This window comes from Crotalus tigris, unplaced genomic scaffold (assembly GCF_016545835.1).
Source record: "Crotalus tigris isolate CLP2741 ecotype Arizona unplaced genomic scaffold, ASM1654583v1 scf7180000018298.210817, whole genome shotgun sequence".
NCBI classification, from domain to species: Eukaryota; Metazoa; Chordata; class Lepidosauria; order Squamata; family Viperidae; genus Crotalus; species Crotalus tigris.
In genome coordinates, this window is record NW_024096929.1 from 114,183 (window position 1) to 132,774 (window position 18,592).

At 38.2% G+C, this 18,592-nt stretch overlaps 1 protein-coding gene across 1 annotated transcript; it reads left to right on the forward strand.

Moving 5' to 3' along the window:
• The first annotated feature begins 11,346 nt into the window (after positions 1-11,346).
• Positions 11,347-18,573, forward strand: SYCE2 (synaptonemal complex central element protein 2). Its single transcript, XM_039349552.1, has 4 exons — positions 11,347-11,414; positions 13,006-13,120; positions 14,426-14,630; positions 17,324-18,573. The coding sequence occupies exons 2-4, from the start codon at positions 13,011-13,013 to the stop codon at positions 17,516-17,518; spliced, it is 510 nt and encodes a 169-aa protein (XP_039205486.1). The 5' UTR covers positions 11,347-11,414; positions 13,006-13,010; the 3' UTR covers positions 17,519-18,573.
• Positions 18,574-18,592: the final 19 nt, after the last annotated feature.

Sequence of the window (18,592 nt, forward strand, 5' to 3'; positions counted from 1 at the left end):
GTGGAAAATTAATTAAGATTTATTATTATTCTGTGATTGTCTTCTGTGCCTGACATAGTATCTTGCCTTTTCCCACAATGAGCAATCAGTATACCACTCAAAAATAAGACAGGTAATCCTCAACTTACGTCCATTTGTTCAGCAACTGTTGGAAATTATGGTGGTGCTAGACAAAGGGACTTATTACCAGTCCCCAAAGTTACAATGTTGCAGTGCCTCTGCAGTCATATGATCAAAATTTGGGTGCTTCACAGCCTACCAGCACTTATGAAATACCACAGGGGAGCTTCAGTTCCTTCATCTGCCTCTTGATCCCCATCCCATCTGGGCCCTTTTGGTTCCCTACATTCTGTGGCCCTCCCACCCTAACTGACCTTTGCCATCTTCTTATTCCCACTGATGATCAAACATGCTCTGCCTGGACTTTGTGAGGCAGTTATTGGCTATATAAGGCTTTTTTTCCCAGATCATGCACAGCAGTCTCCTCACAACACCTGGGAAACATGGCCTTATGTGGAGCAAGAAGACAGCAAAAGTCAGATGGGCTGTAGAGCACAAGGTGGATCTGGAGGGTAGGCTGATGAGGGGATCTGCAGTCAAACTGGGCTGGAGTAGCTGCAGTTTTGCATAGTGATGTGGCTCAGGAGCTTTTTGCAACCCCAAAGCTGTAGCACACAAGAAGCCCTTTGGGTCTTGCTGCTGGGTCAAGCTGAGGCAGCTGAGCTTCAGGCCTGCAGCTTAGCAGTTGCAGTCCTAGAGCCATGGCATGCCAAGAAGCCCCTGAGTTGTAGCATGGCAAGAAGTCCCAGAACCATGTAGTTCTGGGACTGCTTGCCACCCCACAGGGCAGACTACAGGGTGGCCAAAAGGGCTGTTGGGAGGAATTGAAAAGGAATCCGTCTCTTGGAAGAATCTAGGGTTGGGTGGACCAAGCCCCAAATGGCTTGGATTGGAAGAGGTCCTTGGCTGTCAACTGTGGAACATGGTTAACAACAGCAATGGGAAGTGCTGGGATCACCATTACTAATTGATGTAGTTACCTGATGTCATGATTTACAATGCATTGTTTAGTAAATTCTGGTCCCAATTGTAGTTGTAGGTCAAGGACTACCTATAGTTTATATCAAACATGTCAAACACAAGGCCTGAAAAGTGGTTTCATTTGGCCCACGAAGCCATCCTGGAAACAGTGAGGGAACGGCCCCCTCTGCCTTGGCCCTGGCCCATGCCAGCCGGGAGCCAATGTACAATTTTGTGGTAGCCATCTATGCTGAAACACATTCAGTCTTAGCTCCATAAGCCCCCCCCCCTCCGCATGGTCTGAGAGGAATAGTGAGTCTCCTCCAGTGGACCATGCCTTGGCACTTGCCCTGGTCCCACCCCTTCTGCCAGAGACCCTCAGATCTGTCCCAGTCCTGCCCAGGCCCCCACAGACACCCTTGACGTGAACGATGTACCCAACCAGTAGGCCACACCTACTCCACCCCCACCCAATAGGCTGCACCCACCCTGGCCACACCCACCTGGTCCCCTGAGGGCAACTGCAATGCTGATGCGGCCCTCAATGAAATTGAGTTTGACACCCCTGGTTTATATAGTTATGATGAGCTTAGCTTTTTTGCCATAGAATTTGCATTTAAAAGCTGTACATCTTAAAGAGGTTGCTTCAGCAGCACTGCCCTTACCTGCTAGGTCATGAGCCAGGTCCTTGATTAAATGACCAACAATAGCATAGGCCACACTCACTATCACCATGGCAGCCATGAGCATATAAAGCACAGCCTTGGGCACAGGGATGAAATCAAGAGGTGGAGGCTGATAGTCCCTGTAAAGGGACTGCTCATCAGAGGAAGAGGAGTACTGAGATAGAAGGGCCATGGTCTCTGTATGGTTTGAGATGCTGATGTTTGTTAGCTGTATCTGTGAGGCAAGGTCCATATTCTGGCAATGTTAAGTCTGGTTGCTTGTGAAAGGAGACTGCACAGCCTTTGAGGATCTGAAACATAAGAAGGAATATATTTTGGTTAGTATGGATCATGCTTGGTTATTAGTAACTTGGCATAATCCATGAATTTGTCAAATAATTTCCCTACATTAGGGAATTAGGGCTGATGAACTCATTTGGATTTCTAACTATGAGTTCAAGATATTTCCATTAAAAGTTTGTCTCACCCCTAGTCCTTCTCTTTGTTAGACTAGACATACCTAGTTCTCTCAATTTTTCATCATATGGTTTAGCCTCCAGATCCCTTATAATCTTTGTTGCTCTTCTTTGCACTTTCTAGGATCTCAATATCATTTTTGTATTATGGTGACCAGAACTGAATGCAGTATTCGAATATGATTGGACAAAAGTGCAGAATCTTGCTACAAGAAGGCAAATTCGTTGCTTCATGCTACATCCTCTACCTCAAACACTCTATATGCCATCCCAATTTAGCAAAGTATCTGGCATCATCTATATTTTTATGAATGTCTTTACATTCAAGCAGGACCTATAAGTCTTAAGTTACAAAACAAATACTATAGTAGTTACAGCCTGCTGCTTTTCTTCATGTGACAATCTGTAAGAATAAAGAATTAACACAATCAGGCTCAAGCCCACTAATTCTAGGGAATATTCTAATATTTGGTGGACATTTCTGCACTCTTTAATAGAGCAATTTCATCTAGGTGGCAGAAAAACTAAGTGATAGAGTACCTACCAGATATTTATCGTGTGCGTACCAAAAGGAAAATGCAAATTTAATCTATTGTATTAATCTGGTTAGTCTTCAGCATCAGTTCTGTCAGTGCCTTTGCAAGTGACATGGTTGCCTGGGTGTTCTGTAATCATTTGGGATAATTTATGGTTTGCTGTGTTTGGCAAACTTGAAAACTGGATTGAACTGATTTGGTTAACAATCATTCAAGGCAGCCATTACAAGTTTTTAAAGTATTCTATGTACTCTTGTAGTCTGAATTTTCTAATCTAGTGTTCTCCATATAAGTAATGCAATTGTTGATAATGTTGGCTCACAAAAACTAATACTTTTAAATAAAATTTATTTAAATTTTTGCTACCAAATGCCTGATTTTTGACTACCATAGAATAGCACAACTCTCCTCCTACAAGAGCATGACAATGAGTCTTTAAGAGATTATCCCAAGTTATCTACTGTCATATTTATTATCTGTCCTCCATCTCCAGTGAAATGCCCCCTAAGCTGGAAGCTAAGGTGGGGAATATCTGTTTCACCAAAGCCTCCTCCCAACATCCTCTCCTGAATGTGCTATATAGATTATTTGCCATGGGAAGCAGAGGGAGAAAGTAGGCAACTAGAGGACTTGAAAAATGAGGTATCTTACATCAAAACAATGAAAGTATTACATTGTACGTTGGTGCAGAGGGGTTACTAAGAAATTCAATTTAAGGGTGGGAGGGGGAATAATATGGTTTCCTACAGCAATCTGCTCAGCCCTGATGGCCTCCAGAAATGAAGTACTTTAGCTCATATAATCCACAAGCAGAATAGCTGTTTTGATGATGAATTAAGGGAGTTTAAAGATCAGCACACAAGTTATCAGAAATCTAACTGAAGCTCCCATTTCAGGAAATTTTGTTACTTTTGTTTATTTATTATCTTTCCCAGGCAATTTACAACTATACATAATATTTTTTCCTTATGCTTAATGCTATCAATTATTTATGGTCCTTAGGCACCTGCAAAAATGATATCCAAATCCTTTCACTCTGGTATAATTAATTGCCAAGCCCTATTGCACTTTAAAAAACAGCAAGTATATATATCCTTCCATGGACTTGTGTTCACTTCAATACATTTATCCTGCCATTTGAATTTGTTATTTATATAACAGACAACTGTTAATGAACAAGTAACTATTTTATACTCTATTCAGTCTAACTGAGCCTGACTAATTGTTTGTACACATTAGATCTTAATTCCCTAAAGAGTTATTGCTTTGATCCATCTGGAAGTATCCTGACTTGGAAGCCCTTTTCCTTAATCCCCAACAGTTATGAATTCTCTAAAATAATTTAATAGTGAGGAAAATGCTTGATGTCTGCTAACAAACTTTTGTGATATGGAAACAGAATTGTCTTATTGCCAGTGATTGAGACTGGCACTTCTGGTAGAGTTGAATTTTGTAGGCTTTGCCAAGAATTAAAGTCTATTTCCAAAATAATTATATTTTGCAGGTTGTTGCCACTGTCAAACAAGAATGTTTATTTCCCATTAACGTGAGGGCAAGATGGTGGGTTTGATTCTATAGATCAAGGAAGTATTTGGTGAGTGACCTAATGTTAAAAAGCTTTATATCTGCAGCCCGTTAGTGAAGCTCTCTTTTTTTTACAAATATTACATTGTTCTGCATGATTCAGTGCTATTTTTCATGTCTTTTCAGCAGTATTTTATGGCTTTTAAAAATGCTCCCGTCTCCTCACAAGGTTCCTTTTTATTGAAAACACCCAGATTTTCATTTGCCAAAAAATACTATCCTGGCTGTCTCAGTTAATATTAGTAAGGTTGCTGAGCAAAGATCAAGGGCTTTGTGGAATCCCATTCCTTTTCTCCTAAGCCTCCAAGCATATTAAGATTTACAAACCTTAAAACAGCTGCCCTTTTCTCTGGTTGTTTTTAGTCCTTATGCAGTTATGGTTTAAACACGCCAACACAACTGGTGTTCCAGATCTGACCCTTCTAAGTGAATAATCCTCAGTGATCAGCTTTGGTTTATGTCTGTCAATACACGGGCAGAAAAAGCTTCGCTCAAAGAGATCCAAGAAGCTCTTCGAAAACATTCACCAAGCCAGAGCAGCCAACGAGTTCCACTGCCCTTGGGGGCCTGTTCCCTCCCGTGAGCAGATGCAAAGCCGCTCCTCCCAGTAATAGTTGTGCATAACTTGAAGGCAGGCCCGGAAAAATCAGAACACCCAACTATAATTCTTACTTGATACCCATATAGCGCCAGATTAGTATTCGCAGGCTGCACGGTTATGAAATGTCTCTCCCCCCTCCCCTTCCCAAATCTCACCGGAGTGGCGGGATTTCCCCACCTCGAAGGCGCTTGAGCGTTCTTCTTCAGATTTTGCAGCTGCAGCAGTTAGAAAGCGGCAAAGCGCTGCCACCCGATAGAAGTCTGGCAAGTCTGTCGCTGTGACTTGTGTGGCTCTCCCAAAGCAGCGCGGGAGATTAAGAGGCGGTAGGCTTAGCTCGTCTTCCTCCATCTGAAAATCTGGCAGAAGACATGCCGGGGAAACCCGGAGGAAAGGCTCCACCTACTTTGTGTTGTCACTGAAGAGTTCCCCATTCGGAGGATCTAGTTTAGCTCTCGAAAACAACCCAAGTATTAGATGAGAAATCATAGCAATTAGCTCGCTCGACTGATGTCAGCATTTTTTTTCCCATACCATTCTGAGGATTTCCCCAAACTTCCTCTCCAAGAAGCTCCTGGATCTTCATATGCCTTGTACTTTGGGATAACATTCCTTATCTTCTTGGAAACTTGGTAGTTTCTGCTGTCTTCTTGGGACCTAGCATTCATCCTGTTACACAATTTGCTCCTCCATCTAATTGCACTTTCAATTTGGAAAATGTTTGTGCAAAAACCAGTTGGGTATAGTGATTAAGAGAAGAGACTAGAAATCAATTTGAAATTTTTTTTGTTTTGTGTTTTTTTGTGAAACTGGCAAAAGACTGTATTGGGAAGGCACATATTATTTATTTATTGTGCAAATATATTAATATTACAAGCAAGCAAAACAGTTAAAAATGCTAACTGCAATGCACAATTCATGTTTCCAATCAAAATTGGTGTCTTTACGCACTAGAAGAAACCTTCCAGGAATGTCTAGCCAAGGATCTTGCCCCTACCTTGAGGAAAAGCAAGGAACTATAGTCCTTCTAGGAACCCCGCCCCCAGTCTAGTAATAATAGAGGAAAATGATATTTAAAAGCCTCCAAGGCTAAGATTGTCTTGCCCTTTGCTGTTTGCTGAGTTGTGGAGGAACAATGGTAGAGTAAAAAGAGACTATCTGCATAAGATAATATTGTCAGAGACAAGAAATCATCCTGAGTCATTCCTTTTATTAGTCAAAGCAATAGGCATAAGTTTGTCAAGACTTATCAGCTATTCCTTGAAACTTTTCCTAATAAAAAAGAGTTTGATAAATCTTTAAGATCATCAAATCTTGTGATAACTCTCCTTATTCAGGTTAGGAACAAAGGCCATTAATCCATCCCAGTCCCCTAACCCAGAGCTTTTCAACCTTTTCACCCATTGTACCACTTTTAGGATATGGCAATATCCGAGTGCCACTAGTCACCCAGCAAGGTGTCAAAAACTTGATGACCAAAAAAAGGAAAAAAAAGTGATGAAGTACAGGTAGTCCTCGACTTACAACAGTTCGCTTAGTGACTGTTCGAAGTTACAATGGCACTGAAAAAAGTGTCCCCCAAGCACAGTGAAGCAAGACACCTGCCTGCCTGCCCGGCGGCGCTCTTCCTCCTGTTCAAGGTTTTTATTGTTGTGAGCATTTCTGTTGAAGATTGGCAGCGGGGTGGGGTGGAAGGTATTTAGTTTTTATTCCCCCCATCTGCTGGGTGGTTGCAGCAGGTTTTGGTCCAGTGGTTCTCAACCTGTGGGTCGGGACCCCATTTGGGGTCGAACGACCATTTCACGGGGGTCGCCAAACAACGCAGTCTGCCATTTTTTCCCCCTTTTCCTTAGCTGTGCTACTCCCTTTTATTCTATTGGCTTTTGAAAGCCAATAGAATAGACTCTCTTGAATAGAGTCTAATTCTATTAGCTTTCAAAAGCCAATAGGAATTGTCCAGGCTGTCTCTGCCCTGCTGAGCCCGCCAAAAGTCCCATTCTGCAAACGGTGCTGCACCAGTTGAGTAGTCCTCGACTTACGACCGGTTGAGTAGTCCTTGACTTACGACCAGTTGGGGGGTTGCGGCATTAAAAAGGTTGAGAACCACTGTTTTGGTCACTTCACATGACTCTGGGACACTGTGGCCGTCATAAATATGAATCAATTGCCAAGCATCTGAATGTAAATCACAAGACCCTGGAGATGCTGCAACATTCCAGCTGATCGGCGCTTCTTCTGGGCTCAGCAAAAGTGCCAGGATCAGCACCGAGCTCCAGTTGGAGCCTGGCACTGATCCTGGCATTTCCGTTGAGCTCTGACAGCCCTGCAGCTCCAGCCATCTCTCACTCAGGCTTGTGCGGTGCTGCCACCAGTTCAGCTCATTCCCCTCCCCCGCTACCACTTTTCTAGGATGGTCGCGTACCACCTGCCAGGTGCTAATGTACCACAGGGGGTACCCATACCATTGGTTGAAAAGCCTTGACCTAACCCAATCTCTCCCCCCCTTTTTCTGCTTTCTAATTGTTTTTTCCAAAATAGAATTACCTGGTTTATTAATATTTTTTGCATTTCTAGTCAAATGCATGGATAAAAAGGAAAAGCTACCTCTCTTGTTTTGTCAGCCCATGCTCTCCTCTTATCTTTTTTAAAATCCCCACCCATAGCTGAAATCATTCAGAAGAAATGCCCAGACATGAGCTATTCTCACTTGCCAGCATTTTGCTTATCTCAGAGAGAAACCTCTGACACTTCTGAAGCCAGCATCTTTTCTCACCTCTGAAATTAGACTTGAGTCCAGTTAGTGTACCCTTCATGCAGGCAGCTGCCTGTCCCAATCCCTCACTGTGTTGGACTTGGAGTACAACTGCTAGGAGGTTGCTGGGTCCTACAATGTGGCAGATGACTCAGGGCCCTCCAGTACATTGCCTTCTTAGGCTAGAAACACAATCTTACTGGGTCTACCCAACCACATCTGAACAGCTGCACCCAGAATTAGGCAAAGAAAGCACCGTTTGATCTTTTCTCAGCTCCATGATTTTAAGAATTCAAAAAGCATAAGCAAAACAGTATTGATAGGGACCCTCTATCTTCCCTGCCTTCTGACTGTTGGAGATTCATCTTACACTGACTTTCAAGAACCAAAACTCTGACCAAGCAGCAAAGACAAGGTGATTCCTTCCTTTTCCCTTTCTTACTTCAATTCAAAACATTGTCTCTGTTCATTTCTCCACAACTGAAAACTGTAAGAATGTCAGAGCTGCCCCAGTCTGATCCCTTAGGAAAGAAAGACCCTGGACTACATTTAGGCGAAGTGATAGGTTCTTTTACTAAAAGATGCTGGCTGCAATACAATCAGGCTTGAACTCACAAGACAGTACTAATGCTACAAATGCTACAAATGAAGAGCTCCCTTCCAGTATCTCTAAAAGGATATTACAGGTTTAAAATTATAATTAGAGATCACAGGAAATTATTTTTCCTATATGGATAAAGATTGGATTTATAGCTTATTTCCTAACTTGTACTGAGAATAAGGAATGTGGGATAGGGACTTCCGGTCCTGTGCAGTAGTGACTGGTTGCGGGCTTGCGGACTGCTGCACCCCCACAGCCAACTTTCGTCCTGCCACCCCGGAGAAGCAGCGAAGAAAGAAGGGTGCCCCAGCAACTCTGGAATGATGGCAGTTGTTCTGTTCGTTTTGGGGAAAGCCTTCTAATCTGACAGGAGAAAGGCTGTATTTCATCAATCAGCCCAAGCTACTTGCAACTGGAGTCCAAAAGAACTAACCAGCACTACAGTAAACAGCGTGCTTGAAACTGTGTGATGAATCTGATTTTCCCTTTTCTATTCTACACTACATTTCCTGGAAAAGATCCCCAAGAAGCAAAAAGTGAAGGAGGGGGACTTCCACCCCATCCTTATATATAATGGAAGTGGCGAATTAAAATTTCTATGGAGGATCAAAATATATGGTAGTGAAATAAATTTGTAAACTTGAAAGCTAAAAATTAACTTTGGACAAGTTTAAGATTGTTAAATGGTTAAGACTCTCATTTTAAAGACCATTGTTCAAATAGAAAACTAAATAGATGCTGACACCTAGTGATGAATGAAGATTATGACAGCTATGATTTCCATAGAGAACTTGCCAAAACCTGGGAAAAGCTAATCTGTGTTTGTGACCTTCAAAGCTTTAATAATAAAAAACAGCTGTGACAAAAAAAAGACAACAATCTGGGCTGCAGACAAAGAGAGAATTATAAACTTTAGGAAAAAAATCTATTTAACCGGGACTCTAAAGCTATTTGCAGATAAGAAGGAAAACTCCAACTTTTGGCCATCATGGGTCAGAGACATGTAGACAGAACACACCAAGAAAATATAAATACCTCTCAGGAGGAGATATATAGTATACTGAAATTAATTCAAATAACACTGAGTTCAAATCACAAAGAAATCCAAAATAACATTGAAAATACAAATCAATCTATCTCTAAGTTAACTTTACAACAAAAAGTCTTCCAGGAAACAACAACAGAAAAGGAGCAGACAAAACAAATAAGTGGACATAAAATTGAAAATAGAGACTCAAAAACAGAACTTAACAAAGCAAGAAAACGTGGTTTAATCCTAGTGGGGAAAAGTTTACAAGAAATGGAAAAAACAACTCATCCCTTAAGACTACAAAATAAATCTGAGGACAAAAAAACAGATTGGATAAAATGGAATGTAGAGATGTTGAAAACATCAGAGAGAAAGGAAGTGATAAGAGAAGCAAAGAAGGAGAAAGAGAAAAATATTTTCAAGAAACATGGAAAGGCAAAAGCCTCACATAAAGACACTTTATTCGATTTACTTCTTATACCTACAGCAACAGTCATGAATATATGGAAAACCTTTTTGATTCAGCAAAACACATTGATCGAGAAAGATACTGCTCAAAGGAAAAAGATTAAAGTGAAAATTAAGAAAATAGATGATGGGACCTACCAGAGAGAATATTTAAAAAAGAAACATTTGTTTGAATATGGTTAAAGAAATAGAAAATATTCTGAATACATATGTCATTCTAAGAGAGATGAATTCCTTAAATAATACTGTATGCTTTTTCCCCCTTTTTATTTTATTTCTTGATATAAGTTATATAATACTACTGAAATGGCCTAGATGAAGGAAATGTTTTAGATAATTAAATGTGTCTGAATTTCGGGAAATTATAATGTAGAAAAAATGTTTTGAATAAGAGTTAAAGGATTAGATGACTAGGCACATTAAATGGAATATTTAAAGATTAAATATATTTTTAATCATGGTTAAAAAGAATAAGAAATTTTGGGAATGAATATATATTAGCTTAGGAGGAATATGTATTTTAAGTAATATTTTATTTTTATGTTTCTTTACTCTTGCTCTCTTTTCCTTTTCTTTAATGTTTTTACCTATTCTTTAAGAAATGTAAAAGTGTCGAGATGGTTTATATGGGAAAAATGGATTTAAATCTTTAAATATAATTAACTGTTAAGGAAATCTTAACCAGCAAGAATAGTTTGAACTTTATGGGAGAAACAAATCTAAACAGATGATAGCACAGACTTAGTTTTCTGTCTCTCTCTACTGCCATCTGGGGGTATCTCTGGGGTCCTTGGTGCTCCCTGACCTTGGTTGTTTTCTTGCAGAAGTTTCATTACCAAACTAGGTAACATCAAACAAACAGTTCAATCCTGAGCTACAATATTCTCTTCTAAGGGTTCTCTAGTCAGCATTTGTTCCTGTGCCTTAGAAAAAGACAACTGCTTGGGCTAGTCCCCTGCAGGATATTTTTTACAAGGTTTTTCAGAAATGATTTGTTATTGTTTTCTTCTTTCCAGGACTGAATCTGCCCCAAGGTCACCACCTAGTTTCATGCTTCAAGTGGGACTAGAATTCTGTCTCCTGGTTTCTAGCCTGGGATCTTGCTGGTAGCAAGTAATCAGGAGTCTGGTAATCCCTTTTCCAACTACTGTATCACATTTTATTAAAAGGCATAAACTTTTACAAAAGGCATAAACTTTTACAATTCCATTTGACCTGATAAAGTGAATTTAGCTTACAAAAATTTATGCCTCTCACTAAAATGTATTACCATAGTTGGAAAAGGGCCATCAGCTTTCTCTGAGGTTCATAAACCTGCCTCCTTGAGGCATACCTAAGTCTGTTTCTCAAAACATATGCTAGCCTTTCCAAGGAGCTCTCCTCAAGAGGTGTTGGATTCAAACACCTATCTTCCCACAGTTTACTGGCTGGGGAACATAGGAGTTGGAGTCTAAGATGTCTGGGGGATATGAGGTTGAAAGAGGCTGATGGACAAAAAAGGAAGCTTGAGGAAGGCTAATGGAGGCATCCTTCTTGAAGGATGCATCAGATGTTTGATTTCTTTAAACACACAGGCCCCTCCCCCATCTGCAACTATTGTGAGGGGAGAGGGGGAAGGGAGGAATTTCTCCTCAAGGCAGAATCTGTTTGGTCTTATTCAAAATAGGGCAGAAAGTCAAAGAAGGTAAACCATTCCTCCCACACAAATCTATGGATGTGTTTGTGTATCTACACACACACACACACACACACACACACACACACACAGGGAAGGAGAGATAGAGGTTTGAACAAGGTCCTGTTCTTCTGTGGAACTCTCTCCTCTTCAGAGTCTATCTGAATTTTATATTATATTTTTATTTTATTTATTTTAATTTTAACCCTTATGGTAAAGCTGTTTCTTAGAGCCAGTTTGGTGTAGTGATTTAAGGCATCAGGCTAGAAACAGGAGGCCTTGAGTTCTAGTCCTGCTTCAGACATAAAATCAGCTGGCTGACCTTGGGCCAGTCACCCTCTCCCAGCCCTAGGAAAGAGTAAGGGCAAACTACTTGTGAAAAATCTTGCCAAGAAAACTGCAGCAACTAGTCCCCAGGCAATTGCTAGGAATTGATAAATGTCTCAGTAAGTGCATGCATGCGTGCACAGACACACACACACACACACACACACACACACACACACGTTTATACAATATGAATTTGTAACATATTCTTCTGAGTTTACAGGTAGTTCTCATTTAGTGACTACAATTGGAGCCGGCAATACAGTAATTAAGTGAAGCAGTTGCCAAGCGAAACCATCTCTGTGCTTATAATCTTACTTCAGCTTTCTTTTGCCTGTAAAGATTGTAAATGTAAGGATTGGTTGTAAAGTTATTTTTTCATCACTGCCATAATTGTGAATGGTTGCTAAACAAGGCAGTCACTAAATGAGGACTACCTGCATTATTAGTACTATTTAAGTAGAAAATAGAGTTGATTTTTTTTTAAAAAAAGACATGTCTTTAAGAAAATGGAGAGCAATATTTTATACTGCTTAATGTTAGTCTGAGTTAGTGGTTGCCCAGTTTGATGACTGAGGAAGTGTTTAAACAGATGTTCCCCATGTCTTTAAGTTTTAAGCTCTATCAATTCCATAGTACTGGCTATTCACTAGGATACTTTATTTTTATTTTCAAGTTCTGTAGAAGAAAATCTGGGGACTACCACTTGCCTGTCTCAGCAATAACTTTCTCTTACATTGGCATCCATTCACATACCTCTCTTTTGTTTCTTATTACAACACTGGAGTATACAGGATCTTTGGATGTCTTTGGAAAAACGATAGAGACTGACTGCTACAAATTTGTCATTGGAAATCAGTTTGAGAATTCATAATCTTAGCTGCCCATTTTATCAGTTTGAGCAATTCTAAAAGCAGCCCTTTATGTCTATGGCTGAGTGAATGGGTTTTGGCAAATGCACATGTGGAAATCTTGTCATAGAAGATGACTGCTGCCAGAATATCAAAGCGGTTTCCCAGAGAGTAATGGAAAGAAAATATCACAATTATAGAAAACCCTTTGATATGAAATAGCTTTTCTATCATGTGTTCAAAAACTATTGAATTGGGTTCAACATATTTAAAATCAGGTTATAATTAAACTACTTTAAAAGGATTATATAAAATTTTATCAATTATTTTTAGCTTTTGCAGAAAGCTGGTACAATAGCACAATTAACAAAAATGTGGATTAACTGCCTTCTGACCATATCTCTCTTCCTCATCCTTAAAAGCTATTATGTCTACTCAAGAATTTCAGTTCCAAGAGCCAGAGCAAGAACAAGATAAATCAAACAGTCTATTCTTCACTAATTCAGAAAGTAATGAATTAAGCGATAATCCATTAAGGTAAGTAAGATTTTAAAAAGTATTGTGAAACTTTAAAATCTTCAACAGTCAAATGTGAATTCAAAATAGGTATCATGACCCATACTATCAATGAACAGACTTTCCCCCCAAAAGGTTGGTTTTTAGCATAACATTTACCAAAATCTACAATCTTGCACCTATGAGGAAATATGTAACAGTAATAGTAGCTACAACTACATAAAGTATTATCAGTGGTGCAGGTTTGTGCCCAATGCAACTAAAATGACATTTCATAGATGATGTGCTTGCTGTATTATATTGATCTTGTTCATATGTATTAATGTGTTGTTTGAATAACAATCTAAATGGTATTCTGATTTACAGTTTACCGTTTCACATAACCAATTTATGTTACAAACAGGCTATATTAGAGATTAATATGATATACGAATGCAGTTGGAATAACCATTTTTATGCAAGTTTGTCTACTTGGGCAATAGCATTCTGTAATATAGACAGGTGTCTTTCCAAATCCTCTTGGCAATTTAAGAAAATGAAGATATGCTGCAGTCTTCTCCTACTTTGCTATAAGAATAAAAATAGGCTAAGCATTGAATATTACTCTGTGTTTTTTGGATAAAGCTAGAAAGAATATGAATAAAAGAGCAGACAAGACACAGATAAGTTATTATAATAAATGAAAGTAGCATTCTAGAACTGTAAATTATATTTTTTAAAATTATGGATTGAGAGAATTGGTCATTTTTTTTCTTTTTGTATCATAAGGACAAAAAGGTCCTTAAACTGTTTCCCCTTTTTAATGGGATATGACTACATAAATCCACTGGACAGTATAAAAATCACATGAATTAGCTAAGTTTACGCCCCATGAAATGTAGCTCTACTTAATTCAAAGGAAACATACAGTCAGACGTGGGCTGTGGAAAAATAGATGAAAATAAACAAAATTGATAATGGAAAGAAATCGTTTATGACATTAAAAATTTATTCAATTGTATTGGGACAGTATAGACATTTTGTTAATAAAAAAGAACTGAAGTAACATGAGAATTGTATGAAATACTATTCTCTGCAATCCATTGTTTTCCATTGTTTTAAATATGATGAAGTAACATGGTACTCAAACCAAATTTTCTTGGACTAGACGTGGCATGTGAGTTGCTTATAGGTTTAAGAAACTCCATAATTATTGTAATTTGAACACTTTGTTATGAAGATAATTTTACTTGTGATAGAATAAGTTCTACAATATCTCTAGGTACAAAAACTATTAATGTTATACAGTAAGACATTTCATTTTTTTATTTTTTCTGAAAAATATAGGAAAGATTCTCCTAAAACACTTCTTCCCAATGCAAATGTAAGCAGAGGAAAGCCAGACAGCAAAGCCTCAAATTATTTTATAGCCCTAGATTCAACTATTGAAAATCTTCAGGAAAGAACACAGCAACTAATTGATAAGATTAATGAGAATAGGAAGAAAGACCATGTACTCATGAACAACTTCAGAGAAAGTCTTCTGATGAAGGTAAAACAGGAATAAATCTGGTGATGGTAACATTCAGGAGTTTTGGGAAACAGGAAATAATGATTAAAGTTAATTTTCCAAATTATTCCAAAGAACTAACCCAGGGGTCTTCAAACTTGGCCCTTTTATGACTTGTGGACTTCAACTCTCAGAATTCCTCAACCAGCATACCTGGCTGAGGAATTCTGGGAGTTGAAGCCCACAAGTCATAAAAGGGCCAAGTTTGAAGACCCTGAATTAACCCCTAAAAGTGAGAGCCTCATTTTTTCAAATACTCTGAAAAAAGGTAACTAAATTCATCATGAATGTATGCTGTACTTTCCACTCCTTTCACAATCTTTGTTTGTAATATTTCATTATCTTAATTATCTTTCTGCTTTTAATCAAAATGGTGGCAGTACCTTAACAACATGGCTAAACTTGAAAAAATGAAGCATGATCTAATCTGGTTAGAACATGGAGAGAAAATCATTAGGAAAATATTTGGCTGTAGATTAGACTGGTAAATCTTAAAAAAAAGTCATACTTTATAAACATTTTCGTATTCAAAATAGTTGTTTTGACTGTTCCACTCTAATAAAACAATTCTGAAGTTGTTCTGGTATTCCCAAACTGGAAGCATCTCTTTTGAACTTGGAACATTCTGGAAATATTGTCAAGGTCGGAACTGTTGTTTCCAGTTGAAAAAACTGAATTAAAAATGTTTGATGCTATTAAAAAAGTAAGTAATTTTATATATGCATTTTGTATCTCACCTTTCCACTGAACATAATACAGTATGCAATATAGTAAAACATATTTAAAATTCAATAATTAAAAATAAAAATATGTAAATAATAAAAAGCAATTTTTTCCTGGAATATCCTGAAAAAGATAATTAAGCGGTAGATTTGTGAGCATGCCAGACAAATCTTATTTCCTTCTTTGACAAAGTAACCAAATTAGTGGATCAGGGAAAAAATGTGGACAGTTTAATTAGACTTCAGTTAATTTCAGTAACACATTTGACAAAGTAGACCAGTTTACTTCTTAATAAGATAGAACAATGTGGGATAGAAAGGACCACTAGCAAAAGGATTTGCTGTTGACTGTCTTACCACACTCAGCATGTAGTCTTCAATGGAACTACATTTGCATGGATGGAAGCGTGCTATGGGATACCTCAAGGTTCTGTCTTATGCCCAGTACTCTTTAACATTTTCATAAATGATCTAGATGCAAGGATAGAAGGGGAACTCATCAAATTTGCTGATGACACTAAGTTGGATAGAATAGCTAACACTTTGGACTCAAGATTCAGAAGGATCTTGACTGAATTGAACACTGGGACCTATCCAACAAAATGAATTTCAGTGGTGAAAAAAGTAAGGTGCTATACTTAGTGGTGGGATTCAAATACATGAACAACCGGTTCTCTGTGTGGATGCCACTTCCAGAAGTCCATTATGGGCTTGGGCAACAAAAAATTAGCTACCAGTACTGCCGAAGTGTTGCGAACTGGCTGAATCCCACCACTGCCTATACTTAGGCAAGAAAAACAAATGCACAAGTATAGAATAAGTGGTACCTAGCTCAATAATAATAACTGTGAGAGGGATCTAGATATCCTACTGGACCATCATTTAAATATAGGCCAACAGTTTGCTGCACCTGCCAAAAAAGCCAATGAGGGATAATATCAAGATAGCATTGCTTTATACTGCATTAGTGAGACCACATTTAGAGTACTGTGTTCAGTTCTGGTCACAATACAAAAAAATGTTGAGTCCCTAGAAATAGTGCAGAAAGAGCAACAAAGATAAGGGATCTGGAGGCTAAACCGTATGATGAACAGTTGAAGGAACTAGGTATGTCTAGTTTGATGAAGAAAAGGATTTAGGGGTGACATGATAGCAGTCTTCCAGTACTTGAGGGGCTGTCACAGAGAGGGAGTCAACCTATTTTCCAAAGCACCTGAGGGCAAGACAAGGAATAACAGGTGGAAGATCATTAAAAAGAGAACCAATCTAGAATTAAGGAGAAATTGCCTGCCAGTGAGAACAATTAATCAATGGAATGGCTTGCCTCCAGAAGTTCCAAACAGTTTGAACAACTATTTGTCCAAAATGATATAAGTTCTCTAGCTTGAGCAGAGGGTTGGACTAGAAGACCTCCAAGGATCCTTCCAACCCTGTTATTGCTATATTATTCCCTATGAAAATATGACTAAACATTCTGATATAAGCAGCAAAAATACATCACAATATTAGTGGTAAAAGCAGGATAGCTACAAAGACAATTATATGCTCACTACAATATCAATATTGATTCTAAAAACTGTTAGGGCGATGCACACATCACAAAGGAATCAGAAAATGACACTTCATCTTTGACCTGAGCAAGTTCACCTCTCCTTGGGCAACCTGGCTTCCCAGTGATTACTATATTGATGCTGAACTTATTGGAAATACATGATTGCCTTACTATACTGCAGCCCACAGCTTCCAAGTCAAGCAATCTATCAGTTTTTTGAAGAACTCAGTTGTTCCTGCTTGCTATACGCTGCCTATTACTTCACCAGATTTTTTTATAATTCTATAACAGTTACTCACATTATGATTTATTGCAAGTGGACATATTTATTACTATTTAAAATCAAAAGTAGGCAAAGAAGTGTGCCAGGTTCATTTTAACTGTTTCTTTTTCCCCCACAGGTTTCAAGCTTGGCAGAAAAATTGGAAGAAAGTGTATTTCCTGTTTATGACCATAATAACAAGCTTATTCAGGATAAGCTGCAAGAGCTTTCTGAGATCATGGAAAAGATCAGACAGATTGAAAATGAACTCAAGCAGGTTTGTCATACTGTGGAAATGATGTATAAAGACCTGTGTGGTCAATCTGAATTGTAATCTTATAGGTTAAAAAATAAAATAAAGGAGGGGGAAAGAATATAGTAAGAAAGAATAAATACATAAATAGATCTGTGTGCCAATAAATAGTAATTTGGCTTCTTTGAATTGCAAAATGGCATCCAAATCTATTCTGTTCATAGGTAAGTTTATTTTCAAGCACTTTTTTGGTTCTTCATTACTCATTTACAAATGAGTCATTTTCTAATCCATAATCTCAATAAAATTACAGTTACATTAATATATAGTAATTTATTTTCTTTTCCAACATTTGAGCTATTACCAACAATTAGCAATCGCCCAAGCAAATGTAGTCAGTACATAGGAACATGATACTCATTAGTTCTCTCTTTTCTTTTTCTCATTCCATAAAATGGGCATTTTCAGCAAGGCAAATCCTTGCTTGGCTGACTTCCTTTAGTCCATTAACTGTAATTAAGCCCAATCAGGAAGTTGCTATTGTGCAATCTCTTGAATATCATCACAACAAGCCTTTGGTCAAGAATATGAAGTGCTATAAGGGCAGTTTAAGATCGTCATCACTGAGTGGATAAAACATCTATAAGTACTCAGCTGAACATCTCAGATTTATAGTATGAAAGTACAAGAAAAAAAATAACTATTATTTGTAAAGGTAATTAGGACAAAGATAATATCTAGTGCTCTCACTAAGAAATGAACAAGTTATTTAAAACTTGGCAAACATTCGCACTTTAAACATAAATGTTCATAAACTTCAGAAGTAAAAATAATTTGTTGGTATTTCTTCTTTTATTATGGTTTGTTGCAGTCAGCCAGTTGTTTAGACTGGATTTGCATTTTATCCCGCTATCAAGTCTTCAAGGACCTGAGACAGGCAGATGTTGCTTGATGATGTTAGAGGTATCTTCAGAAGTTGTAAGCTGTCGACAATCGACTGATGGTATCAAGGCCAATGGTGTTCAAGTAGTGCTCCAGTTGTTTTGGGATTGCACCCAAGACGCCTATTACTATTGATACTACCTTTGCTTTCATTTGTCACAGCTGTTCTATTTCTTTGTATTTTGTTACCTTCTCCCTTTTCTTCTCTTATAT

Bases quoted from the DNA above. Each gene is read 5' to 3' on its own strand.
- SYCE2 (XM_039349552.1), top strand. From the start codon at position 13,011: ATGTCTACTCAAGAATTTCAGTTCCAAGAGCCAGAGCAAGAACAAGAT. The intron at 13,121-14,425 runs GTAAGTAAGATT...TGAAAAATATAG, and splicing joins TTAAGCGATAATCCATTAAG to GAAAGATTCTCCTAAAACAC. The intron at 14,631-17,323 runs GTAAAACAGGAA...TTTCCCCCACAG, and splicing joins GAGAAAGTCTTCTGATGAAG to GTTTCAAGCTTGGCAGAAAA.